General features: G+C 31.2%; 2 protein-coding genes across 2 annotated transcripts in view; one reads left to right on the top strand and one right to left on the bottom strand.

Annotated features, from left to right (window-relative positions):
- Window positions 1-3,647: 3,647 nt before the first annotated feature.
- On the bottom strand, window positions 3,648-7,541 carry LOC111634026. Its single transcript, XM_023378738.1, has 3 exons — window positions 7,353-7,541; window positions 5,849-6,043; window positions 3,648-4,949 (listed from the first exon to the last, which is right to left on the bottom strand). Exons 1-3 carry the CDS (start codon window positions 7,396-7,398, stop codon window positions 3,715-3,717), a joined length of 1,476 nt encoding a protein of 491 aa, XP_023234506.1. The 5' UTR covers window positions 7,399-7,541; the 3' UTR covers window positions 3,648-3,714.
- Window positions 7,542-7,829: 288 nt separating this feature from the next.
- LOC111631617 (sushi, von Willebrand factor type A, EGF and pentraxin domain-containing protein 1-like) overlaps window positions 7,830-26,632 on the top strand; it is a 42,689-nt gene continuing 23,886 nt past the window's right edge. The window contains exons 1-11 of the mRNA XM_023375940.1: window positions 7,830-8,268; window positions 11,183-11,340; window positions 11,415-11,628; window positions 13,246-13,449; window positions 17,114-17,275; window positions 17,935-18,114; window positions 19,337-19,516; window positions 20,756-20,974; window positions 22,211-22,459; window positions 26,209-26,339; window positions 26,424-26,532. Of these exons, the coding sequence (XP_023231708.1) occupies window positions 7,974-8,268; window positions 11,183-11,340; window positions 11,415-11,628; window positions 13,246-13,449; window positions 17,114-17,275; window positions 17,935-18,114; window positions 19,337-19,516; window positions 20,756-20,974; window positions 22,211-22,459; window positions 26,209-26,339; window positions 26,424-26,532 (2,101 nt within the window). The 5' untranslated portion in view covers window positions 7,830-7,973. The remainder of the gene's footprint in view (window positions 8,269-11,182; window positions 11,341-11,414; window positions 11,629-13,245; window positions 13,450-17,113; window positions 17,276-17,934; window positions 18,115-19,336; window positions 19,517-20,755; window positions 20,975-22,210; window positions 22,460-26,208; window positions 26,340-26,423; window positions 26,533-26,632) is intronic.

Below are 26,632 nucleotides of genomic sequence, written 5' to 3'. Positions count from 1 at the left end.
CCCAATTTTGGGCTTAAATATCAAGGGAATGGAGAGATAGAGGGTCATGTGTCATATCTCGAGACAATTTTGATTTTTTTTTTTATTATAGAACTCCTCTCTACCCTCAAAATTATACTTATCGCCATTTTATAGTAATTATATAAAAATATTTTAAAAACAAAATATTATAACAGATGATGCCGCACGCAATTTTAGTTTTGTTTTTGGCCGGGAAAGTTACGCAACTGGTTACTGGAATTTTGATGTGTTTGATTATACATTATATTTAATCCCTGCCTATTAATCATGGCTTCCAATAAGAATGTGAAAGCGCCGAAGCTTAAGAGGAATGTTGTAGTATCAACCAACGATTGAGGCAAATTATCGCGAAGCATGAAAGCGATACACGTGGTGCGGATCTGGCCGCCATGTTTATTATAAGATGTCGCGCGATTAGTAAATACAATTCTCATTTTATTATACAGCAAATTACGTATTTTATTCCTTTTATGTTTTAATTTATTATTTAGAGAATTTAATCGTGTTATTTTTACCTTAAACTACAAGTATATGCATTTGCTATTTATCATTAGAAATTTGCTTATTAGCATTAGAAATAGTGGAGGAAATTGATTCGGACTTCGAACGGCCTCGTGGAAATGAATTAAATTCAAAGTAAGAGACACTACTAGTTCTTTAAAATGCCGCTTTACTCCGATTTAAAAGTTCGTCTTACATAAAGAATTTAAACATTTAAGATTAGATAATTAGAATAAAAATGTATTTAAATGTGTAGAATTAATTTAAAATCTTTTATTTAAATAATACAGCTGGTAATGCAAAATCTTGTTCGGTGCGGAATGGAGGATGTCATCATCGATGTCATAATGTTCGAGGAGAAGTTTGGTGTTCCTGCCGTCCTGGATATATTTTAGCTGCTGATAAAAAGACGTGTACAAGTAAATACATTTTAGCTGTGTTTTCTTTCTTTTTTTTTACCAGTTTATTTGGTACAGGTGGAGTATTCTGTAAATTGAAATTTCGACTCCTTTGGCTTATCCCATCTCTTGTTCCTGTCAAATATAGAAAACAATGTACAGTCGACCCCCTATAACACTGTTGATTATTCCGTTTTATATGAATTCCATGTTGTACGAGTCACTTAGATTTTACAAATACGTGAGCCGTTCACAGCCCGGCACACGTATTTGTAAAATCTAAGTGACTCGTACAACACGGAATTCATATAAAATGAAATAATCAACAGTGTTATAGGGGCCGACTGTATAACATTATTAGAAATTTAAAAATTTACTTTCCATAAGAATATAATAAAATTTGAGTTAGAATATTATAAGAATATGCAGTGGCGCCAACTTATACGAGCCAAGAGCATTGGGGCACGGCCCACCCCAATAATTCCAGTCTATGGAATAATTTCTTTGTAATTTTTAACCATTTATGTGGTAGCCTATTATTTATTATATTGTCTAAATTGTATTATATCTGTACGTTCTCTTGTATTGGCTTAATAAATAAAATACTGCATTTTTGGTTTGTAAAAATACGCCTGTCATAACGGCATTATTCATGATCCTGCGCGATTTGCATATAATATACGGTGCTTCTAAACGACAAGGAGTTAAGTAAGCAAACGAATAGCATAATCCGTTTCATATTGAGACGGATTATGCTATTGGTTTGCCAATATTTAAAATATTATATTGTCCGAAATAATCATGAATACGATGCCTGACTGCAATTTTCAATTATATNCATGTGTGATTATTTGGTCCCAAAATTGTTCCTGGTATTGTGCAAGAACAAAAATATCCTCCTTTGGTATTTGTACATTTATCACTGCAAGGCCCATGACCATTGTTTCTAAAGCATTCATTTATATCTAAATATAATATTAATATTAAATTAATAAAATAAGAAATATTTATGATGATAATGTGTGCACTACAAGGAATATATTTCTAAAAATACATTATACCAGAGCTGAATTTAAACTTGTAATGGCTCTAAAATATATATAAGAGGCCCTTCTTTCTCAATCAAGCAATAAATTAAAAAATGTGAAGTCTAAATGGTGCTCGCACTCACCTGGCAAGATGCCCTAATATATAGCTTGTTTAGTTTATCTATAAAACCAAACATGCATTATTCATATCTATCACATGTCTAGATCTATCTTCAATCTACGTGGAGTAATCCCGCTGGAGGCAAATTTCCCGGGAAATGAGAAACCCTACAGAGCACCAACCTCACCCGGTTTAGCCGGTGGAAGCCTATGACCTTGGGCGGAAGCTATACACGTATAACGCTTCCAATTCTATCCAGGACCAGATCCGGGCTCTTAGCCGCCTGCCTGCCCGCTAGATATTTGGCCGCCCTCACCCAATTACCTGAATCGCAAGTAGATTTATAACTTAACCCAACTGATAAGAATTTGCTGGTATGTTTTTACGATAGTTCTATATAGTTGACAGGAGTTTAAAAAAATCCATTAAAATATTTGATATATTTATTCCGCTGTCCGATTTTATATTACTCGCGGTTTTCAATGTTAAACCAGTGATATTACGATTTTGTACATCCCATCTTTAAGGGGATGTAGAAAAAAACGTGTATAATTCTTGTATAATGTTAAAAAATTAAGTTACTTCGACAGCGTCATTTACAACTAAATTTAATGAATGAGAGAGATGCACCAGGTACAGAAAAAGCTCTAGAATTTATTTTCCTTAAATTTACAATTTATGTATCCGTTGTCATAAAAATTTGTCTTTCCACTTTTTCCCGAGACTACAAATATTCGAGTACAAAGTAACCGGTTTCGACTTACACTACAGTCGACCCCCCTATAATACTGTTGATTTTTCCATTTTATATGAATTCCATGTTGTACGAGTCACTTAGATTTTACAAATACGTGAGCTGTTCACAGCCTGGCACATGTATTTGTAAAATCTAAGTTACTCGTACAACACGGAATTCATATAAAACGGAAAAATCAACAGTGTTATAGGGGGTCGACTGTATTTCTACTTAAGAAGTAGTTAAATAATTAAGCGATTAGGGAATTGGGGGGCATAAACAAAACCCTGATGAAAGAGCTGGAATATTATTTAAACAAAAGCTTAACCAAACCAATCTATAGCCAAGTACAGCGGGGACTGATTTCTTCAAAATACTGTATTAGATGTAATAAAGACAGAAATTTTTCCAGTTCAACGAGAGTGACCGAAAAATTGGAAATTTCCGTGGATGACACCTGGTCCTAAAACAAATTAATTAGAAAACAAAAGACGGACAATCTATTAAGTTTAACGTATTTAGATTTTTACAGCTATGATGAGAAACATTTAAAATTTACAACAACCCTGTCGATATACTAGTGATACGACAAAAGAGGCATATTCATTTGACGTTAACCGGTATCGGCACCCTCAGGATTTGGCAGGCACGCATGCACCGCGCACCTACTAAGATCGTCTCTGATTCCATCCACGAGTCACTGATAGGGAGCACTTTTAACTAAGTTGTTTTAATATTTAATTTAATTTAAGATTGTTTTAATATTTAAAAAGTAAAGAATATCTTATACTATTTTTATGTACGTTTCTTCACAAAACTAAATTAATACGATCNTTGTGAATTATTTTTTTTGGAATTAAAATATGAATTTTATATAATTTAAATAATTCATACGTTGAATTTTCTTGTTTATTTTTGAGTTTTCTTCAAATTTGTGCTCTTGACTCTGCCATGGCTGAATGTAACAATTGGAGCCTTTTGAGACTTTCGTGTATTCTTCCCTCGTTTGTTTCCTCTATTTGATTTCTTATTCGACGATTTTTTCTTCTGTTTTTCGTGAATTCTCTGTGTTACAAATAATCGAGGTATCGCTGTTGTTTCATGTTTAAACCATAAAGCTTCAGGAGGCCATTCAAGAGGATCGCGATTATATTTATTAGCAACATGCAATTCGTTCTTCGAATCACTTGTGGAAGTTCGAGGAAATGCAGTAGGATTTGTAGATTTATTGTTTTCTGAATTACCTAAATTTAAAAATTCACTTATGGGTGTTGGCATAGTTGCTATCACTATATCTTCCGTCAGTAATGGAACAGTAGGCCTATTAACACTCAAAAATTTGGGTATATCCGTTGAGAAGTTCTCTTTGTTAATTTCTATGGCTGGTGGGTTTGGTTTTATAACTGTTCTCGTATTAAATGGCGCACTCGGTGGTTTATCTTGTTCGAAATGCTTGTTTCTTTCGACTCTGGTTGCTTTATATACGGTTTTTTCCGTATGGTATCTATTCTGTGGCTTAATTCTTCCTTGCCAAACGGGTATGTCTCTGGAACTGTACGTTACAATATTGTTAAATTTATTTCTATGCCTTTTACTCGCAGCAATCATCTGAATATTTTTAGCTTCTTCTATTTGTTTTCTCCTTAATTCTACCATCTCTGGTTCCAGATAACCGGATACGGGATAATTATTTCTATTCGAATCGTATATTGTACCTAAACTATAGACGGGATATCGATTCGAATTTGAAACTCCCAATACGAAACCATCCGGATTAACGTAAAATGGTGGATATTGAGGATCTAATTTCGTAATGGAATTGCCTTTATCGTTTATGTGTCTCGAAGATTTTACTTCTTGTTCTAACTTTTTACGGAGTTCAGCTATATCTACTTCTTGTTTGATTAGTTGTTTAGGTGGAACTGAATTTCCTAAGCTCGAATCTGGTACTATAGATAGAACCCGGCTATCTATATTCGTAGATGGATTTTTCCACAGCCCATTTATCAGTGGTAATCTACTAGAACCATTTCCATATCGTAGCGAAATGTGACTTGGTTCCATATCATTGGATTCCCAATTAAATCTATTGCGAATTGTTGGTACAGCAACTTTATCTGATGAAGACAAGTGATCTTGGTACGCTTAACGTGGATGGAAATGTTTTAGATTTATATTAGAGGTTTTTTTTTAATATTAGAAACTTTAAATATATTTAACTTTTGTGAAATTATTGGCATATAGTTAATAAAAAATCGAGTGTATATTTTATGTTAAAGACAAATTTAAACAAGATCTTATCGTCGAGGAATTCGAGAGCTTGCAAAGGGCCCGTTTTGACCTTTAGTGGGCCTCCCAGGCCACTTATTTTTAATTAAATGTAGAATGCTTCTAAAATAACAGAAAGTAGCCTTAAAAATTTTATTTTCTTAGTAAAAATAACATTAATCTATAGGGATAGAACCACTAAGAGCCCATTTCTCTCGGTTCTCCCCATCTCGAAGGTCATACTTATCCTAAGTTACGTTGAATGAGTAACATCTGTAAAGAAATCGACCCCCAACAATTCCGAAAATTCGCGTGAGAGTTAGAAGAATTTTTGCAACGTTTCACATTGTCTATGTCTTAAAATAAATAGATATTATTATTATTATTTGTTGCCTCATTTAATAATAAATGTTTTCTGAAATCGTCTTTAATTATTATTAAATAAAAAGCTATTTTAAAAAAAATTTTAATAGCATTTTAATAGCATTCATTTGTCTGACAAGCGAGTGTGTGGCACGTAAGGTCGTAAGATAAATATAGAAATAAACTACATTCTTACAGAAAAATGTCTAGTTTTGTTTTAATTTTAGCAAATATAAAACATTGTAAACATGAAAAAAAGCCAATAAATTCACATAAGTTTTTCATTTATTTTTATTGTTTAGTTTTATTTTTAAGATAATGTTTTAATTCCGTTTTATTTTTAAGACCGTTCAGCGTGTTTTTAAAATCAACAAAATAAAAAAAAACGTTATGGATTAAAATAGGAACTTACTGTTTGGTAGAAGACATAAGGGAGGAGGATTATTCCATTTATTATTTATACAAACCGAGGAAACTTTTCCTTTCATTATAAATCCGGGATGACAACGATATTGTACCCTTTGACCATCATCAAAAATAAAACTGATCCCATTTCTAGGTGCTCGAGGTGCTGGACAGTTGAGTTTAGTCCATTCTTGCATTTCGACTAATTTAAAAATAAAAATAATTAATTAATTAATTAATTCTATAATAATAATAATAATAATTTCATTGTTTTTTTTTTTAAATATAGAGAGAAAGCCTCGAATCACTTGCAGTTTATACATATTGGTTAAGAGAAAGGTCCTCTTGTATGTTGTTGAAGGTCCTCCAGCTGTGATAATAACACGTTAACTGTATTAATAAAGCTGAATTTAAGAACTAAGGATTGTGTTTTCTTTGTAAAATCATAAAAAAAGGTTTTATTTAGTTTATTTGTGCCTCTTGTTTCTGTCATAGGTTTTCAAGTTCGCTAAAGGGTAAGTAAGTGACATTTACAGGACGTTGTTATATTATAATTTATTACTCTATTAGAAAATTTTGTGTATAGAAAACTAATTCATCCCAAATTATATTATTATAATGAATATTTAATGCTTTTCGTTTACGTTAAATGATATAAACTATAAAGAATTGCCCTCCAAATCAACATAGGGATAGAATTACCACGCGTGATGCCTCTCCAAAATATCTGATTTAATTTCTTTTCCTTTTTTTTTTTTTTTTTTAAAGGAATAAAATGGTTTCATTTATGTTTTATATTTTACATTTATTTTAAAAAAATTTAAAAAAATTAATAAAAATTATAATTAGTTATTAATAAATAAAAGATAATTAACAGCAGATTATAATTAGCCCCTATACAAGTGTCCAGTATTTAAAAAAAAAATATATAGTTTATTAATTAAATTAATATTTATCTTTATTACTAATTAAATTAATAAATTCATAAATAACTTAAGTGATATTATATCTATTTTATGAATTAATTAATATACTTAAAATATCAACAATTTATTATGTATTTAATAAGTATAAATGTAAATAAGTATATACACAAATTAAACTTAATTGCAATTAGTAAATATTCTAAATTACTAATTAAAATGGTGAAATTTGAGATAGGAAACATTCAAGTGGCATTGTGGCATGATGCCAATCACTTGGCATGTTGGGCACAATAACATTATCCCTACCTTGATTCGTTTTAAACACAATTTTTCGCATATAATTCATAATTAAAGAAATAAAACGTTAATAAATTAATTTAAACAATTAAAAATTACACTTAAAAATAGAATTTAATTATTTTATTTCATTTCCTACACATGTATTTCTCTACTTAAAAAGAGGCAGGCCAATATTTGCATATAAATCATTAATTATATCCTTATAAGGCTCATAACACATCTTATAATACTATATATTGTGTAAAAATATATATATTTTTTTAAATAAATTCAAAAATGTCTTACCTAAACCAATGATATTTAAGAGAAATAAACTTCCTAAGTAAAACATATTCCCCTGTGTCCTTCCTTGTGAACTTTACTTGCTTATTGTGCTAGACTGGATTTAACTTTGGAGCGTGTCTAACAGAGGAGCTGATGAGATGACGCAGTCCCACGAGAAAAGTTTATTAACTTTACAAAGCTCTGATTGGATCTTTTAACTCCTATTTCAAATAGCTATTTACTTAAAAGGAGTATTAAAAAAATATATTTTTTAAATTAATAAATTTATAAGTTTATATTTTAACAAGGAAATGATTAGATTGAATTTAGTTTCACTTTAAAATCTATTGGTTATATTACTCCTGTTTACCTAATTGGGATTTTCACTGGATTGTTTATTAAATATTTCGACCTTATCGAATTTAATTTATTATTTGACCTTTATTTTTCTTATTAAATTATTTCGTAGAAGTTTAATCTTTGGACTTTCTTATTCAAAACATCGTCTTTGCAAAGAGGATTACGCCAGTCAAGATCTTACGCCAGTCAAGATATAAAGGCTGATTATATAAAATATTCAATATTGCTTATATTTATTATTATTTCAAGGATTTTTTTTTTCTAAAATTAACTTAATTCGCCATGTTTAATTACTTATTAATTATCCTATTCTGTTTCTCTTTGAGTTTAACTTTGGTTTATTCCATAAATTATGAGAAACCGAATTATGAGGAATGGCTTAAAAGTATTCGTCTACTTAAAAATAATCAATTTGAAAGAGGTAAATCGGAATTAATCTTCCTTTTGGATCGTTCTGGAAGTATAGGACTTGCTAATTTTGAAGCCGAGAAAGGATTTGTTGAAAGTTTATTACAACATTTTGTAATTGCTCCAAATGCTACAAGAGTTGCTGTAATTGCTTACAGTCAGAATATTGGTGAGTGATTTTAAATCATTTTAAATGTTAACGCTTTAAAAATCAATCATTTATTAAATAAAAACTTAATTTATTGTAATTTAAATCTATTCGAATCCTTGCAAAGGGGTATACTAGAAAGACCACTTGGCATACGGAAGGATCTTAAATTTAGTCTTTTATATTAAAAAAAATAATAATAATAAGTGATACAAATAAAAATTTGTATTGATTAATGATATTTGTTTCGATTTATTAATTTTTATTTATATAAATTTATACCTTTCGGGAAGATCTGAGGCCTAAAAACCAACTTCTGAGAGGCCCTGGCTCGATTAAAAAGACTCTTTTAGTGCCAACAGAGAGAAAAAGCACTAAAAAAAAAAAAAAAAGCTATAAGTGTTAAAGTGAACTAAAGAGGCATTATTAAAAAACACAAACACAACATATTTTGTATCAATAATATTGCATATGGTATTAGATTGATTATTAAATTATGAAAAGATTAAATATGAAAATAGTTAGGCTGAGTTTATACTCCAGAAAAGTGACCAGTAAGACTGCATTCATTAAGCCAAAACGGGCCTGCATTAAATTTTCATATGCCCCATAGGAAGTTCCCACTGTTACACAGCAAAGGAAAAGGAATAGTAACATAACTACCAGAATGTGTCTCATTATAACATGCCAAATTTCAAATGCCATTTATGTCAAGGTACATTTTTTGATTTCTTGTTAAAAAAGTTTGTAATTAAAGANCGTCGCGCATTGCTGCGATCTCAGAAGAAAGGAAATTCAAGCAAACTCGTTATGATAAAATTCAATTTACATTTTATCATTTTTATTGAAACTTATTATTATTATTTATTTTCATTGGGATAACATTTCAAAGTGTCGTTTCAATTCTATTTATTTATTGAAGTGCTTGTGAATACACGATATTTTTTGTTTTTCTGTCTGGTGCATACACGAATAAATCAGAAGATTTTCCGACACGTGAGCGGGCCACATACAGTTGTCCATGCGAGAAGCACGGATTCTCTAAATTTAGCCCACACACTTGCAGCGATTGTCAGAAGTGCAATATTTCCCCATTTATATATATATATTTTTTAATCCTTTATAATTTTAATTATTTAATTGCTCNCCTAAAAACCAACTTCTGAGAGGCCCTGGCTCGATTAAAAAGACTCTTTTAGTGCCAACAGAGAGAAAAGCACTAAAAAAAAAAAAAAAGCTATATATGAAGACGAAAGACTGCACTGGTCCCATTACTGAAGACCCTCCTAAATAGTTCTATACATTTATAAATACTTATAAGATACAGTGGAACCTCCGATAACGGCCACCTCTAAACAGAGGCCATTTTTAAGGATTTTTTTTTTTTTTAAATACACACAAAATAACCTTCAAACAACTGCAGCATCGGAACCAAGGCCCCCTTTTTTTTTATTTATGTTCTCGTCAGTGTCCGTTGTTCAAAGGTTCGACTGTTTTTCTGTTTCTTTCGTATTTTATGTGTAAAATATAGAAAAATCAAGAGTTTGTCTGTAGATAATGTGATTTTAAGTAATTTTACAATCCGAAACATTTGATGTGATTACGTATTAAGTTTCAATGGCCTCGAAATATTTTAATTTCCTTAGTGTTTTTGGTTATTAAAATAAAACAGAGAGAGAAATGCTTTTTCTCTCTGTTTTACTTTCACTTTCAGTAATAGAGAAAAGATGTTTTAATAATTGTAAAGGTCGTATCAATTATCTTACTTAAAATAGGAAACTTAAATATTATTGGCTTTAACGCTACTACATCTCTAAATTCTTCAGTGTTTTTCATATGTGTAATGTAGATAAAATGGAACAATATAGGGTTTTTTTCGTTATGTTCTATGCCATCTCATCTACTCGTTCTCTTCTTCAACTGTTTAACTGATGTGCAAATCTGATTCTTCAAATAAAAGCCGATGCCTGAAGGGCATTTAACTCGATCCTCTAGAAACAGAGTTTTTTCAGGCCTTTCGGAGGTAGATAAAGTCTGATCCGGATCTTATATCACTTCTCTCACATCCAGCTAATCGAATATTAAGCTTAATTTACTGTGTTTACGACTTTGGTTCCTGAATAACCGTTCTATAAATTGAGAATACGTTCATGGATAGGATTTGCATATAAAGCTAAATAAGCTGCAGCTTAGGGTCTGGCGTAACGAGGCCTAAAGCTGTGATAGTAACGTAAAAATGAGAGGCCCTAAGCTATAGACTCGCATAACATGTAAACATGTGAAAGCCTAGAACAAGGCCTCACATTTTTACATGTATCATTACAAGTAGACCCCCCTATAACACTGTTGATAATTCCGTGTTGTACGAGTCACTTATAATTTACAAATACGTGTGCCGGGCTGTGAACGGCACACGTATTTGTAAAATCTAAGTGACTCGTACAACACGGAATTCATATAACACGGAACTATCAACAGTGTTATAGGGGTCTACTGTATTTAGTGGAGAAGAAGAGCCTATATATTATAGCATAGGATTACACGTCTAAATTCATCCCAGTTCGTGTAAATAGAATTCTAATTGTAAATTTAAAACGTTATACAGAAATACAGTTATAATACGTTATAAAACTTATAAAAGTAAGCGGTTACAAAGCCAGAGTGCCCAATAGCCGAGTTAAAACCATTGAAGAGGCGGGTTTGCATCTAACCTATAACCGGCTACGAGGAATTTTTTGGGATTCTTCGCGTGTCTAACATATAAATAGGGACCAATCTCTCATAGAAAGTTTTCCCAGGAGGTACCCCTCTTGGTAGATCTCTCGTATGTTGCCGTACTCCATCTAATGTATGTCTACAGATTTAAACAAAGTTTACGATTAATTACCACGCAATTAATGAAAAATATATATTAATATATTATTTTAATTTTCAGTAAGGTATATAGATTACATAAAAGAGCCTAAAAATCGATGTTTATTCGCGGAAGAACTTCAAAAAATTAAATACGAAGACAGCGCTGCTACGAATATTGCTGGAGCATTGGATGAAGCTTATGAAGTTCTGAAGAATGCACGTCCTGGAGTAAGAAAAGTGAGTTTTCATCCATCCCCCTTCCTAAACCGAAAAATTTAATTAATTAATTAAACTATTTTAAATTATCGCAGGTAACGATCCTTCTTTCGGATGGATTTTCTACTTATGGTAACGATCCTTTAAAATCAGCAAAAAAACTTATAGAAAGTGGTACAGAGGTATTTGCTGTTGGTATTGGTAGATTTCTTGGTAATGAATTGAAATCCCTCTGCACCAGTGAACAGCATTTTTTCCATTGTTACGACTTTCAAAATTTCCGACTCTTAGCAGAAGTAATACGAGGAGGTAATTTTATACCAGTCGACCCCTCTATAACACTATTGATTATTACGTTTTATATGAATTCCGTGTTGTACGAGTCACTTAGATTTTACAAATACGTGAACCGTTCAGTCCGGCACACGTATCTGTAAAACCTAAGTGACTCGTACAACATGGAATTCATATAAAACGGAATAATCAACAGTGTTATAGGGGGTCGACTGTATGTACTTCTATTGTTTTTTACATTATAATTTAGTAATTTAAACGATTCTCAATTAAAATTAAGTGTACACGAGTGGATAAAACCACTAACACCAGTTAGGCGTAGAGTTTTCTGGGTATTCTTCACGTTTGTAACGCCTAAATAGGGCCCAGTTTACCTTAGAAAGTCCTCCACGTCAGTGTCGCTTTGTTAACAATTGTAAATTGCGTGAGGCACGAAAGGTTCTGTTGTCAAAAGTTTGAGGGTAAAACGAGCTCTTTTTTGCCATTTTTTTTTTCCTTTTGCCTTATGAACAAACTAAAGTAAAAATTAGTCTTAAAGATAAGCCCAGGGAAAATACCCAGCTCCCGATGAGGCCTGGAAAGGCCAATCGTTTTGGCGGTACCCCTCTCACCCGAATAATTACATTCAAATTAATAAATTAGTTACGATTTGTAATACGTGTCTACACTTTTATAGGCTATATAAATATTCGATTTTAATTAATGTTTTAACGTTATATTAATTTAATTAGGCCTCCTTTAAATTAATTATATTGGAGGGAACTTAAAAGATGAAAAGATTTTCCGAAATATCCGAGTATCGTTTAGAAAATTGGAAGGAAATCCTTGTAATACTATGAAAAGATAAACGTGTCATATCGTCCAGGACATCTGTCATGTATCACATTTAACAACTCACAGGATGTAGATGAGAAACATCCATTGAATTTCGAGAAGTTCGGATATCAGACTCTTTCGTTAAAAACAAACGTTATTATTCATCATCTCCCGGGATTGACCTCGTTACTCTTAAACCAAAAGCCAAAGGTCACAATTGAATTTAAGGAAAACACAGAGACCTACTACACACATTGTACATTGTAAAAATCAACGTTCTAATTTTGTAACCTTTCCATTGTAAGAAAGAAACTTATTTTTTATTTTTTTTCATATTTTAAGAAAGAAAAATAAAGATTTACAATATAATTTTTAAACTAAAAATTACAATTACCAGTCGACCCCCCTATAACACTGTTGATTATTCCGTTTTATATGAATTCCATGTTGTACGAGTCACTTAGATTTTACAAATACGTGTGCCGGGCTGTGAACGGCTCATGTATTTGTAAAATCTAAGTGACTCGTACAACATGGAATTCATATAAAACGGAATAATCAACAGTGTTATAGGGGGGTCGACTTGTATAAAAATACAATTTAGCACTTTGAAGTCACAGATTGTAATCGTGTGTTTCGTGCAGTAACCAGGGAGGAGCACGAGGAGCATTTATTTCTATAGATAAGGAGATTGGGATCCCTTATTTTGATAAATTATAATACAATATCTATAATACCAGTTATGCTATCGTTTTTTATATGTAATTTTTCACACTAGTAATTAATTATATTAATATTTAAACTTATAATTTTCAGATCCTCACGAAACCAAATGGTCTTTGGAAGAAGGGCCAAGAAATTGCGATCATTTCTGTAATAGTTTATACAGAGGTCAGCCTGAAGATCCTGGTTGTTGTGATTACTCAGCTAAATGTTCTTGTGCTTTAAAATTGGGGCTTTACGAATGTATTTGTGGCCCAGGATTTTACGGATTAAGTGGACTTTTGGGAGATTGTAAAGGTATAATTAACTTTTTTTTTTTACATTATATTCCCGTATTTACGACCTAATTGTACTTGTTAAGAGAGACGTTGTATATCGAATTCTACGGGGTGAGTCACTCGTGACTGAACACTGTTCAATACATCTTGATTTCACAGTGTTTCATGTTCATGTTTTCATTTTAAACAGAGATATTCCATATAATAAGTGTTCAGTCTCGAGTGAATCACCCCGTACTTTATCATAGGCTCAGTATTATAAATTGAGTTTCCATCCTTGAGAAGAAACTATGAAATATACAGGGTGTACCATAAGTCTGGAACCATAGGAGTTATGTTAATCTATGTTTATTCTTTTACAGATAAAGCATGGCGCCGAGTAAGGAGGAATAGAGGCTATATCAAGAGATCTGGATGTAGCCTGTTAAAGAATAAACATAGATTAACGTAATTTCTAAGGTTCCAGACTTATGGGACACCCTATAGTACATCACATCGAAATATTAGTTCTTTAATATGGCATAGGAAATTAATGTAAGTCGTAAAACGAGGGTTTATTGAACATCAAAAATAAACTTATATAGTAGCCTACATAGTTACAAAGTTGTTAAATTGATTATAAAATACATAAGAGTGACATAATTCACTCAGACATCTTGTAGTATAGCATTAATATGGCAAATATTTCAACCACGTTACTGCAGATGTCACGCATATTTCCCATATTATCCTAACGAAAAGTGATACGCGGATTTATTTAATACTGATATACTGCATTAGTTATACGCTTCTAGCCGCCAGTTTTACTGCAATTAGGGGGTCAAGAGAGGTGAATTAACTACAGTCAAGTGACATACCGGACTAAGCGATGACAGAACAGGATATAACTACACGAAGGTCGATGTTTGGAAACGTAGGTCATATGGAACTCATTACTTGACTAACTTGCGAAATTTATAATTATTTTTATCTAGCACCTAAACTTTTTTTTTTAAATTAAAACTCTATAAATAATTTTAATAAGCTTTTAAGATAATTAAAGATACAACCCTACAGAGGTAGTAAGACCATATTTAAGACAGTTATGATAAAGGAGGCACCCCATAATATACGTCTAAATAAGACCTCGTTCCTCTATAGCGTGGTATCTTTACAGGATTCTTTTAGAGAAGCAAGAAAATTCTCTCCTGTGCGGAGAAAACTTGGTTCCTACCCCTATAAATTATTGTTATTTTTACTAATACAAAAATAATTAAGGCTACTTTTTAGTATTAAACAAATATGTGGCAAAAGGGACCTTCTCTTATCCCTGGCTCCATACAAGCTCTCGATAAACCTACTGATGCTGAGCTCTCGGGCCTCGAGGGGACCGATAATTCATACAAATTTGTCATTTTATAGTTCCCAAGCATGCCCCTTTTTTATAATTTAAAAATTAATATATTTTATTATCCATAAGCTCCTTTTATGTTTAACTACACGGGATGTGGGAGTAAGAGAAGCATCCCATAAGATGTGGGAGTAGGGGATGTGATTCTATCATATGATTTCCTAAGATAAATCCGTCTCTCTCAGAAATAAATTCAGTCCTACACCTTTCTTCTTTTTTCCTTCTTGTTTTTTGCTTTGCTAGAGCTATTTCGAAACAGAATGAGCAATAAAAAAGAATGCGTATGGTTTAAATTTAAATTCTTCTCAATTGTAAACACGTAGGCTAAGTTACTACAGTACTATCAAATTCGTTGTATGCAACCGTCTACACTAATTTTCAATTGAAAAATGAAATATTATTCTAATTTATATTAATATAATTTATTATATTATATAATTTAATACGGTACTATACTGTACAGTATTGACTTCATACAATTTTTTGAAGGGGGGAGTATTTTCTTACGAAGAATTGCTTTGGGGCCCCTTGTTGGTAAGGCCCTAGGTAATTTCCCCCTTTTTTTCCTATAGCAAAGTAGTTAATATATACCTATAGGCCTAGTAGTTAGTAGGCCTTTCTCCCCAAAGAGGGGTGCCTCCCGAGAGGACTTTGTGCGAGAAACTGGCCCCAATTTAGGTCTATAAAATTGGGAATAAGTGTGCCAAATAAATTGTAATATCGTTTATTACTTATTAAAATAAACATAAAGGAATTATAGAATATTCATCCTTTATTGTTTCTTTGTGAAGAGTAAAAACATTGAGGTTAAATAGGATGTGAAAAATAGCAATTAAAAGATAATTAATCGTAATGATAATTCGGATGGGTATGCGATCTGTTGATATTATTGTTTCATTTAATTGTCATCTGATAACAAATTTGGCAGCGAACATAAAGCGTTGATTCCAAACAATTAAGCTGATTGCAGCTAATCAGAATCATTTATCATCAAGGGCTAAAAACGATATCACGTGTTTAAATATAACTTTTCAATTTGAATAATTTGACTTAAAGCGAATTGTCGGGTATAAATTATCGCTGCAGTGCATTAATACCTTTTTAAATTATTTTACAAAAAATTATATAGGTCTATGTGCTGTCATTCGATCAGGGTGACCAATTCCCCAGGAATTTTTCATGATCAGTCTGTCCCTCCTCACCGGTTCCACGATAGACCTAGAAGAAAGGCTCTGTTAGTGCCTACAGGACGGAAATTTTTGCCATTTTATAATAGTTAAAAATATAAAAAAGTTTTTAATAATAAAATATCATAACAGATGGTGCTACCAAATGTTGCCAGGAAAGTTAAGCAACTCTTTACTGGATTTTTTTGACTTGTATACCTGTTGGCAGCTTACTTTCCTACGTTTTATTTTGCATATTTCTCATACAATGGCTCCTTGATCAATTATACAGCACTACAATTACATGTAAAATTTTTTTTTTTTAAATCATAAAGCATTAGAGGAAGAACACAGATACTTAAAACTAAGATAGAGTGCTGTGACGTTACCAAAGACCTCAATGAAGAATCCGAATATTCTTAAGTACATCTGCCATTGTTAATTCTTATTTTTGTACATCCATAGTTGGGAGTTGCCACTATATATACCACCAAGCGCATACCATCAGTTGGGAGTTGCCACTATATATACCACCAAGCACATACCACCAGTTGGGAATCGCTGCTATATATACCACCAAGCGCATACCTCCAGTTGGGAATTGCTGCTATATATACCACCAAGCGCATACCATCAGTTGGGAGTTGCCACTATATATACCATCAAGCGCATACCCCCAGTTGGGAATCGCTGCTATATATGATTGCTGGTATCACTGAGTTTTGTATTCTCTCATAATATAGAACTCGTCATTTCTTTCCAGTTCTTCCAAGCAGTTTGGCTTCAATCGGTAACTCCTTGAGAATTCACTTCTATAAATTATGATTTATTGAAATGAATTCTTTAAATATTTAAATAATTCATATTATTTTCTAATGGTTTGAGCTAATTGGATTAACAGAAGGTTCTCTCTAACATATTTATGGATGATTATATGAAAATTTATTTGATATATTTAAAGAATCATCACATTTCTTAATTTAATTAAACAAGCTTATCGCATGTAAAACTCAATTGAAATTTCCTTTCCTGGTGTTTGAGATTGTGAATATTAAGAAATTATGTAATACAGTATTTTTGATATTTTTTAGCTGTTGTAAAATTACTAATTGATATAATTTTTTCAGCATGTCCTAAAGGAACATACAAGGATAAATTGGAACCTACGGACCACTGTACAAAATGTCCAGATAATTCCACAACAGTAAATGTAGCTAGTACTTCAATAGAAGACTGCATTTGTAAAAAAGGATACGAGAGAAATCCATCAAAGGGAATTTCTTGTGAACGTAAGTTTCTTTATAAAAGCAAATAAATTGCAATTCTGCTGTAGGTAATATTAATATTCTGTAGCTTGACAGAAATAAAAATATATACTTTTTTTCATTTTTTTAAAATTTGAGTCAACATTGTGTGTATGAATTGAGAATATGCTAAGAAAGAAGCATAAACAATGAATAAAGTACAGCTAATCACTTTAGTGGGCTTTAAAAAAAGGAAAATTTCACAAAAAAAATAAAGTTTAAATGCATGAAATAAGTATTAGAGTTAAAAAAAAACTGCTTTATTTTTACAACTGAAATAAGCAAAAATAAAAGATAAGAAAGATAAAAAGTTTATTTAAGAAAAAATTTGAACACACATTCAATAAATTTATATTATTATAGAAAAATCATTGTTAAATTGCCAACTGACACAAAAAAAATTGCTTGTATGATGTCTGTTTGTCTCTACACAGCACCAACTGCCAAGTTGGTGTCCTCCAAAAGTAACAATCATAAATTATGTGACAAATTGTGCAGACAAGATGATCTGTCTACTATAAGTTAAATGATTTAAATGATTTATTCTAGATATCTTTCATGTAAAACTTTAACATTATTAAGTTCATTTTTGAAAGTTGTTTGAATGTGCAATCAAATAGATATGTTTTCTTTATTCTTTTCAGTTAAACGTTGCCCACCTTTGCAAGCACCACAGAATGGACGCATTAGTAAATGTGATAATGTTTATAAAAGTACATGCAAGTTTATTTGCAATAAAAATTATGAATTGCAACGTAAAGATAGCGAAAAAAGAGTGTGTCAAGATTCAAAAGAATGGTCTGGTTCAGAAGCAGTATGTCAAAGTAAGATTAAAATCATTTTAAATTTTCATTAATATAGTATGATTTAATAATAGCAAATTATATTATTAATGTATATGACTGAAAAGATTTTGCATATGAAGATCTGTATGTCCATAAGAAAAAAAATCCAGCAACGAGTTGCTTAACTTTCCTGGGAACATTTGGTGGTGCCATTTATTTTATTAAAAAACTTTTCATATTTTCAACAATTATAAAATGGCAAAAAACTTAATTTTAAGGGTAGGGATGAGTTTTATAAAAAAATTATAATGCTAATAACAAGTAAAATCATCAAGTCCAACTCTACTCGAGATGTGATACACGACCCTCTTCATCTCCCCATCCCTCAACCTTTAACCACCAAAATTTAATGGCATCGATTCCCCTAATAAACAAACCTCACTGTAAAATTTCAGAAATTTTTGACAGAAAGCACGGGAGTTATTAAGCTTCAAAGAGGGTGAACAAAATCGTGCCTCCCCACACACACACACACACTAACATCCATGCATACAAAAGAAATATAACAATTCTGTGGGATGATTTTTTGACCAATTTCCATACTTTGCCTCTGTTATATATAACAGCCGGGAAAATAAAAATCAAATATCAAACTATCATTATCTATACTTTATTAAATAAAAACTACCTGAATGATGATATAAATTAAAATTTATTGTTAGAAATATTTTTAATCAAGCTTTTTAACTCTTTTATAAATGTTTAACAAGTGACTGGCATTACAAGCCACAGGTTTATAAAAGAGCAGATGATGAAGAGTTTCTTAATAAACTTAGTCAACTTAATAGATAATTCATATCATTGTTCAAGTACCATATATGCCTCGATACTAATGATACGTATAAAAACTAAGCTTTTTTAATTAATAAAAATTAATTGAAAATTTATAAATGAAAAAAATTTAATCAAATATATATATAATATTCTGTTGTAAATAGTCTGTCCTTCAGATGCCTGACCTTTAAGTATCATTTTATCAATATATCAGTGTATTGATAGAAATAAATGATGGATAGATAATATATAAATTGTCAACATTGTAATTATAATTCAACAAAAATTAAAATAAATTATTTAAAAATGTATATTTAATTTTTAAAATTAGAATTCAATTACTATAAATTTGACATTTTTAAACTTACATTTCATTAAACATTCCAAATAATATTTATATAATAATGTTTATTCCGATTATTAACAGAAATTAAATGTGCGGAACCAATGGCACCAAAATATGGAGATAAAATATGTAGCTCTACAGATTTTCTCGTTGGAACTACTTGTGAATTTTCTTGTGATCCCGGTTACATATTATTGGGAGAAAAGATAAAGACGTGCCTTTCAACTAAAGAATGGTTTCCCGAAGGTGTCAAATGTAATGGTAATGATAAAATTAAAATAATATCAACTTATTAACTTTAAAATTTAATAACAAATTATTATTAGCATTAATTTTATAGCATTCAACCACAAAGAAAGAAAACATAAACAATGTTTTAGAAACATTGTGTGTGTGCACAAAGAAAGTAGATGATGAAGCAACACAATTGCAGTAAAGGATTAAGAGATAATGTATTAACCAGGGTTGTAACTTTGTCTACTGAAATAAGTAGACCAAGCTCTTGACTCTGACTCCTGCCTCTAATAAATTAAAATATACTTTGATTATTTTAATCCAGAGTGGAATTTTATCACTACCATGTGAATCATCGGGCAACTTTTTAAGAATTATTAAAGTCAATTGTCAGGTATTCCTATTGAAACTGTCCATTTTTATCAACTCTGACTCTTCTAACATTGAATTTGCTTTCAACACTTTCAACACCAACACTGATTCTGCAGTCCAGTGTTAACAATCACAATGAGTGTTCTTAATCACATGAAGACATATCAAATTTCCATTTAAATTAACCATTAATTTCAGGTAATTTTGTACAAATAAAATAATGTTAATTAGAACAGAGCTTCAACTATCAATACAATGTGAAAAAAGATCAAGATACAATTCAGTTCCTCTGGAAACTGATGACTTACACATCAAACAAAAACAATGATTTGTGATATTAATTGAAATATTTACAATGCTTATAGATAATAACTGTATTTGTTACTTGTACGCATTTATTTTTCCTTAAATTTTTTAAAATATAAAACATTAACAATTGGATCTTTTCTGTATCAGCTGTGATCATTTCTGTAAATGTTTTTGTTCCCATTTAACAGTTAAATTATTTGTTGTTAATATAAGATGCCTTTAAATTTTCATACACTGTTTAACGTTATCGGCGACAATGCTATTAACAGTCAATACATATTTCCGAATGGTGTTCTACATGTTATTTTTTCAAGAAAATAATTTTTTAATCGGCTAAATTAATTAATTAAAGCTTATTTAAAGTAATAATTACAATACTTAAAGCTTAAGTTTGATTTTTAAGCCTGTAAAATAATATTTTTAATTGTCAAAAAGGTGTAATATTAAACAAAGTGTCTTCTTGTTTCTTACTACTGCTCCTGTATATTATTTATGATTTTATTTTGTTTTGATTTTTAACTTGTTTATGCGTATTGAAATAATCAATTAAGTGACTGAATATATACATATTTATATTTGTTTTAGCAATAATTTGTCCAGCTTTACATCCTAAAAATCATATAATTATAAGAAATTGTGTTGTTGGAAAACATTATGAATACAATACGCTTTGCTCATTTCAATGTCCTAAGGGATTCGAAATGAAAGGCCCTTATCATATGCTTTGTGATGTTGACGATGGAAATAAACAGAGTGGAGTATGGAAAGGATTTAATGGAGAAATTCAACAGCCTTGGTGCAAAGGTAAATAAATAGATGATTAAAATGATATACTGTATTTCTTTCCGTTAAAGCACATTATGATGTATAAATGTGATCGTGCAATACACATTTAAAATGTTGAAAATGAGTTGAAATTAAATGCTTCTTAACAACAAAACTCATTTGAACTGCGACTGTTAGAGGTATAGCCAAAAACATTTATTATTGATTCATTGATTCATATTTTTGATGGCATTCAAATGCTTGTCAAAAATATGGACAAGCAATGATTATGAAAAACACTACAAAAACTGGAAAATAATATAATCACTCACATACACCTTCTGTACTGGTTGCAGCAGGTACATTTATTGGAAAAAGCAAATGTTTTTTATCACTTTCAGAGACCTTCATCAGGTTATTAAATGTGTTCCATAAATTAAATGCAATTAATCGAGCAAATTTTTTAAAAAGGAATGTTCCTTTTTTAAAAATTTATGACGAAGATCTCCGAAACAGATAAAATAAAGTTTGTTTTTTCCAATAAACATACCTGCTGGAACCAGTATGAAAGGTGTCCGTGAGTGATAAAATGATTGATATTTTAATTCAGTTATAAATCAATATTTACAGTTTATTAACATGCAAATTTTTAATTTTAATTTACATTATTCAAAATAATTCTTTGAAAATACACTCTCTTGCACAAGCATGTGCCAAGTTTCGTAGCAATAAAACATTTTCTTCAAGGTGTGTCAACTTTTTTAAACAGTATAATAAAAATCTTCTTTGTTGGTGCTCACTTTAAAATATTGGTTTCCCAAGTACTTTCTGACAACCATGCCCATCATCAGGAGATACACAAGTGAATCAACTTGATAGCTAAATGACCTAAATTTGTTCAGGTAGCAGCTGTAAGTTGTACAATCTAAGAGCATTGACAACTCATTCATAACTACGCTACACCCTACTTTCCTTAATAGTGGATAGAATAGTTAGGGATGTGTGTCAACAGTGTTAGATTGTACAATATCCAGATATTACATAAACAAATTTATGTACAAGCTTGTAGCTATCAAGCTGATTCATTTGTATGTCTCCTGACAATTAGTTTGGATGCCTAAAAGTGTTTGGAAAACCGATAGAATGAGCTCCAACAAAGCAGACTTTTGTTATATTTTGTATTATTGAATATTACAGTAATTTACAAAGATTACATTTAAACATTTTGGTATTATAAATTTCATAAATTTATATTCTTATTGTTATTAATTATAGATATTGAACCTCCTTCAATTAGTTGTCCTCGAGACATATCAATTCCTGCAGATCCCGGAAAAAATTATAGCATTCTTAGTTTATCGAAACCTAGAGTATCCGATAACAGCGGAATTGAACCGAGAGTAAAAGTAACTCCTTTTATAAAGGATTCCTTTAAATTTTTTGTCGGAGAATATAAAATAAAATTTACAGCTATAGATCAAGCTTTGTTGAAAAGTTCGTGCGAAACGACAATTAAAGTGAACGGTAAGTCACCTTCATTGTATAAGTTTTTAAAGAGAAAGTATGTAAATATAAAAATTCCAGATTATGTTATATGACCAACTAAAACTCAAGCCTACAACATCTTTACTGAGCAATTTTTACACTAATTATAGAAATTAATAATTGAATAAACTTGTTATTAACATATACAGAATTGCTAGGTTCAGATAATTTCTTCTTGGAGAGAATATTCTGTAAGTAGAACTGGATTTGAAATTAGTTATTTGGGATTAGAAACTCAGATGATAGACAGACATGTAGAAGAGATGCAATCCATTTTGTTTTAGTGAGATCTATCCTGGTACTCTTTCTTCCTCAGGAATTAAGAGAGTTTGCTTTACGAATATGAGGAATCTGGAGGAGAATTTGAAAAAAATAAAGATTGTGAGAGATATATGTTTATCGTCTCTGTTGCTGTCTGGACTGCCAAACGGTAACAGTCAACGACATGTGGGAGAGGTTGAGTCAGAGATTGATGCCTTGTTTACAAACAACAAAACTCATTTATTAGACAATTAACTTACAATAAAAGTACTATTGCCACAAAGGGTTGAAGTCCCTGTAGTTTTTGGTATGTAGTCTTCAAAAGAAGAAGAGGAAAGTTTGGTGACAAGGGTGATTTCTTATCACTAACTGAATGTTGCATTCTAAGGCCAGTTCTCAAATAGGAAACGATGTTTGGTGAATACAGATTGGAATTTCGGAAGTTTCTCTTGCCAAAGGATCTATAACCTTCGGAGGATACATTGGCAATTAACAAAGATGCCACTTTGCGGAAAACACTCCAGCAAGGGACATAGCCTCACGAGACACCCTGGCAAAAAATGGAGTGTCCTTGTAGACTGGACATTAAATATCTTGTGGTCTTGCAAATCGTTACTTTATTGGTTATTAATTCCCTTTCTTAGTCCCCAATTGGTCTTTCTCTGTTACCAGGTAAAATTGAGCCAGATTGGTTTCCAAGAGAGATGATTGTTTATGAATACAATTCGACACTGTCTTTCGTTAGGTGTTGAACGAACCTTGTACCTTAACTAACATTTCCTGTTTTGTTCATCTTGTCTTATAAAAAATTTTGTTTACTAATTTTTCTTCTTTTTTACCATGTGGTTTTAATATTAAAATAATTTTATTTTCCCCCTTTTCCTTTATAATTTAGTTCCCTTAATTTTAATTAATTAGGTTCATTTTTGCTTGGATATATGGTTAAAAAGATGTTTTTCAGCCCAGCCCAGGGCCTCACACGAACTGCAAGTGATGATTATACAAGGTGTTTGAAAAAGAACTAATGGACTACAAAAACTATTAAGGAAACAGATCAATACACATGATTTTCAGTAATCGTCAGCAAAACTTTTATGATTGACAAAAATAGAGTGTGCTACTGTTGCTGCAGGTAGAACTTTTTGAATGAAGTTTTCCCTGACAGACGGATGGGGCAAAATGGATCAAATCAGTTTCCACCCTGCTCTTCTGACCTAACCCTTTGGACATTTTGTTGTAGGATTTCATGTAAAGGATCTGATTTATCAAACATCTGTCACAGATATTAAAACATTATGTGAGTTGTTATTATGTTAAGTTAGTTCATAATGGGTCATGGACAAAGAATTAATATACCCTTGTAAACAAAGTACAAGAAGTTTATTAAAAACAACAAAACACATACAAAAATACTTCACAAGACCTAGGACATCAGCCAGCAGGGATTTCAGCTGAATGCACCCCAACCACTCATCTGGGAACTCATCTGGGACTAAAATTAATAACTGCATGTAACAAACATCGGTTTTATTAATATAATTTAGCTTACCCTATGTATTAATACTAAACTAAAATTAAATGTTACTACCAAACTTACAGCTAATACAAAATTAACAAGTACCAAGATATGACAACTTAGACAATACCATGAGAACAGTTCTGGATGACAACAGGCAGAAATATCCTCTAGTCAGAGAAGTATTAACACCAGAAAAGACATTTAGATCTCTAATATCCAGCAGAAAGGTAGAATCTTCTTGCCGATTTCACTTATCTAGTTCTCATTCTTTGTCTTCATCCTCCAAAGACTGTAATATCACATGCTTTTCTATGATGACCTTCTTTGCTAGCTCAAGGAATTATTTTGTTCCTAAGTGGGAGCTCACGTCCAACCCGGCTCATCTCTTGTCCAAAGATCCTCTCTCTTCAAGCACCTAACCAAAAGTGTCATCCTTTTATCTCTGCTTCCCCGAGACTACTTCAAAACTCATCCAGCCAGTCCTTCACAACTGGACAGGAAAAAGGGGGTTGTAGTTACACTAAGAAACCTAAACAGTGAAGCTAGTCCAAGACCGAAAATACGTCAGTAGATAATAAGGAAACATACATAAGGAAAATATATGCAAGGCATAATTCCACAATTAGAAGATCACATAATTAGATCAGTCAGAACTGTCACTCAATACATGTTGTTATGTAAACATCTGGAGAGAAAATTGAATATTCAATTTTGTGAGGATAATGCATGGTGTGCACATCAAGATTTAAAAAGGAGAAACCGTTTTGAGTTTGCTCACTAATTAGATACATCTGTATGATTTTTCCTATTTTCCTAAAATAAATACAAGTTTCTGTAATTTGTCAGTGTTTTTTGACACCCTGTATGTCATATGATTAGATTGTGGCTATATACCAAATGTCTATTTTTGTCTTTTTGTTCCTACATTTTTCTGTATTCTTTGTTCTTTTTACCTTCTAGAACTTTCTAATCTCCTTAATTCATCCTTCTGAGGGTCACTTTTTTGAATAACCAGTATAATGAGTGAGAGGTTACCTGAAGTCATACAAGGTAAAGAAAGATCACTTTTGAGCTGGTGCTTGAAAAAAGAGGACGAAGTGAGGACAGGTGTGTGAAATTGTCCAGTACCTGTATATGTGGGTGAAGTCGTAACTTTGAGAGAGGGAATCTGAAATTCATGCATCAAAGTTAATGTGTTGGATTTGGTATCAACTTGACCAGATGCGAGTTTTGAATAAGTGACTGACGGATTGGTGATCAAAACCCTCGGGAACTAAGGAAAAAAATGAAAAAAGTGTTAATTTTGTGCAAGAAGTTCCATGTGGCCCCTCAAGACAATTAGGACTGAACATTTGCAAGACCTGGGTACCTTTGTTCTGTTCTATGTCATCTTTACTACTTCTCGCCCCTATCTTCATCTTTCCGTAATTAGTGTAAGTTCGGTATTAAGGGTTAGATATAAGAATTTTATCTTTGAAATAATAATTCTTGTTGATAGTACAGATTAGTGTTATCACGATTTGGTATGATGTGGACATTTATTACTTTTGTAATTGCTCTGCTGACAATCAGGTTTAGGGTTGCATCCTTGATTAAACCTGTATATTGCGCATAAATAAATAAATTTTCTAACATCTACTGCATGTTTAGTTTGTCGGATGTTTGCCTTAGTGGGCTAATGAAAATTCTTTCATATATCTCACAAGGTTACTGGTCTCAACATCTTGGTTAGGATAGCTTAACAATAGTATGGTTCATTCCTGTTAAAATTAAAAAAAAAAAATGTTTAAAGTAGTTTAAATGATAAAAGTATTACTGTATAATTGTAAGTTTACAATATTTTTTTATATATTTATCATTTTATTATATAGATGTTAAGATTTGCATTGGATTAAGAGTTAACAAAATGCCGAAAAATAATATTTTTGCGGTCTTTTATTATTTCTAGATGTCGAACCACCTAAAGTTATATATTGTCCAAGAAAAATAGAAGTAAATACTAGTGATTTTGAAGTTTCGGTTAGTTGGCAAGAACCAGTTTTCTCGGACAATTCAAACCAACCTCTTGACATTAAGAAAGTATAAGGATTTTTCGTTTCAAGAATTTATTTGAATTTAAAAACTGTATTATAATTAATCTTATATTTTAATATTTTATTATAGACTGAAGCTCCTGGCCACAAGTTTACACCTGGAAGACATACTGTAACTTACATAGCAGAAGATTTAAGCGGAAATTTTGTGAAATGTTCATTTGATGTTATCGTTAGCAGTACGTATTTGTTAGTTTCTAATATTAAAGTAAAACATTTTCTTATGAAATAAATAGTTTAGTGTTAATGCTTAAAAAATTATATCATAATTTTAATTGA

The sequence above is a fragment of the Centruroides sculpturatus genome, unplaced genomic scaffold (assembly GCF_000671375.1).
Source record: "Centruroides sculpturatus isolate CEXI.00-Female unplaced genomic scaffold, Cexi_2.0 scaffold91, whole genome shotgun sequence".
NCBI lineage: Eukaryota > Metazoa > Arthropoda > Arachnida > Scorpiones > Buthidae > Centruroides > Centruroides sculpturatus.
The sequence above is the reverse complement of the archived record's forward strand: the minus strand, read 5'-3'. Positions and strand labels throughout refer to the sequence as shown.

Excerpts from the sequence above, each read along its gene's own strand:
- LOC111634026 (XM_023378738.1), bottom strand. The coding sequence starts at position 7,398 with ATGTTTTACTTAGGAAGTTTATTTCTCTTAAATATCATTGGTTTAG. Across the intron at positions 6,044-7,352 it reads CTTAAATATCATTGGTTTAG|TCGAAATGCAAGAATGGACT; the intron begins GTAAGACATTTT and ends TTTTTAAATTAG. Across the intron at positions 4,950-5,848 it reads CTTATGTCTTCTACCAAACA|CGTACCAAGATCACTTGTCT; the intron begins GTAAGTTCCTAT and ends ATCCACGTTAAG.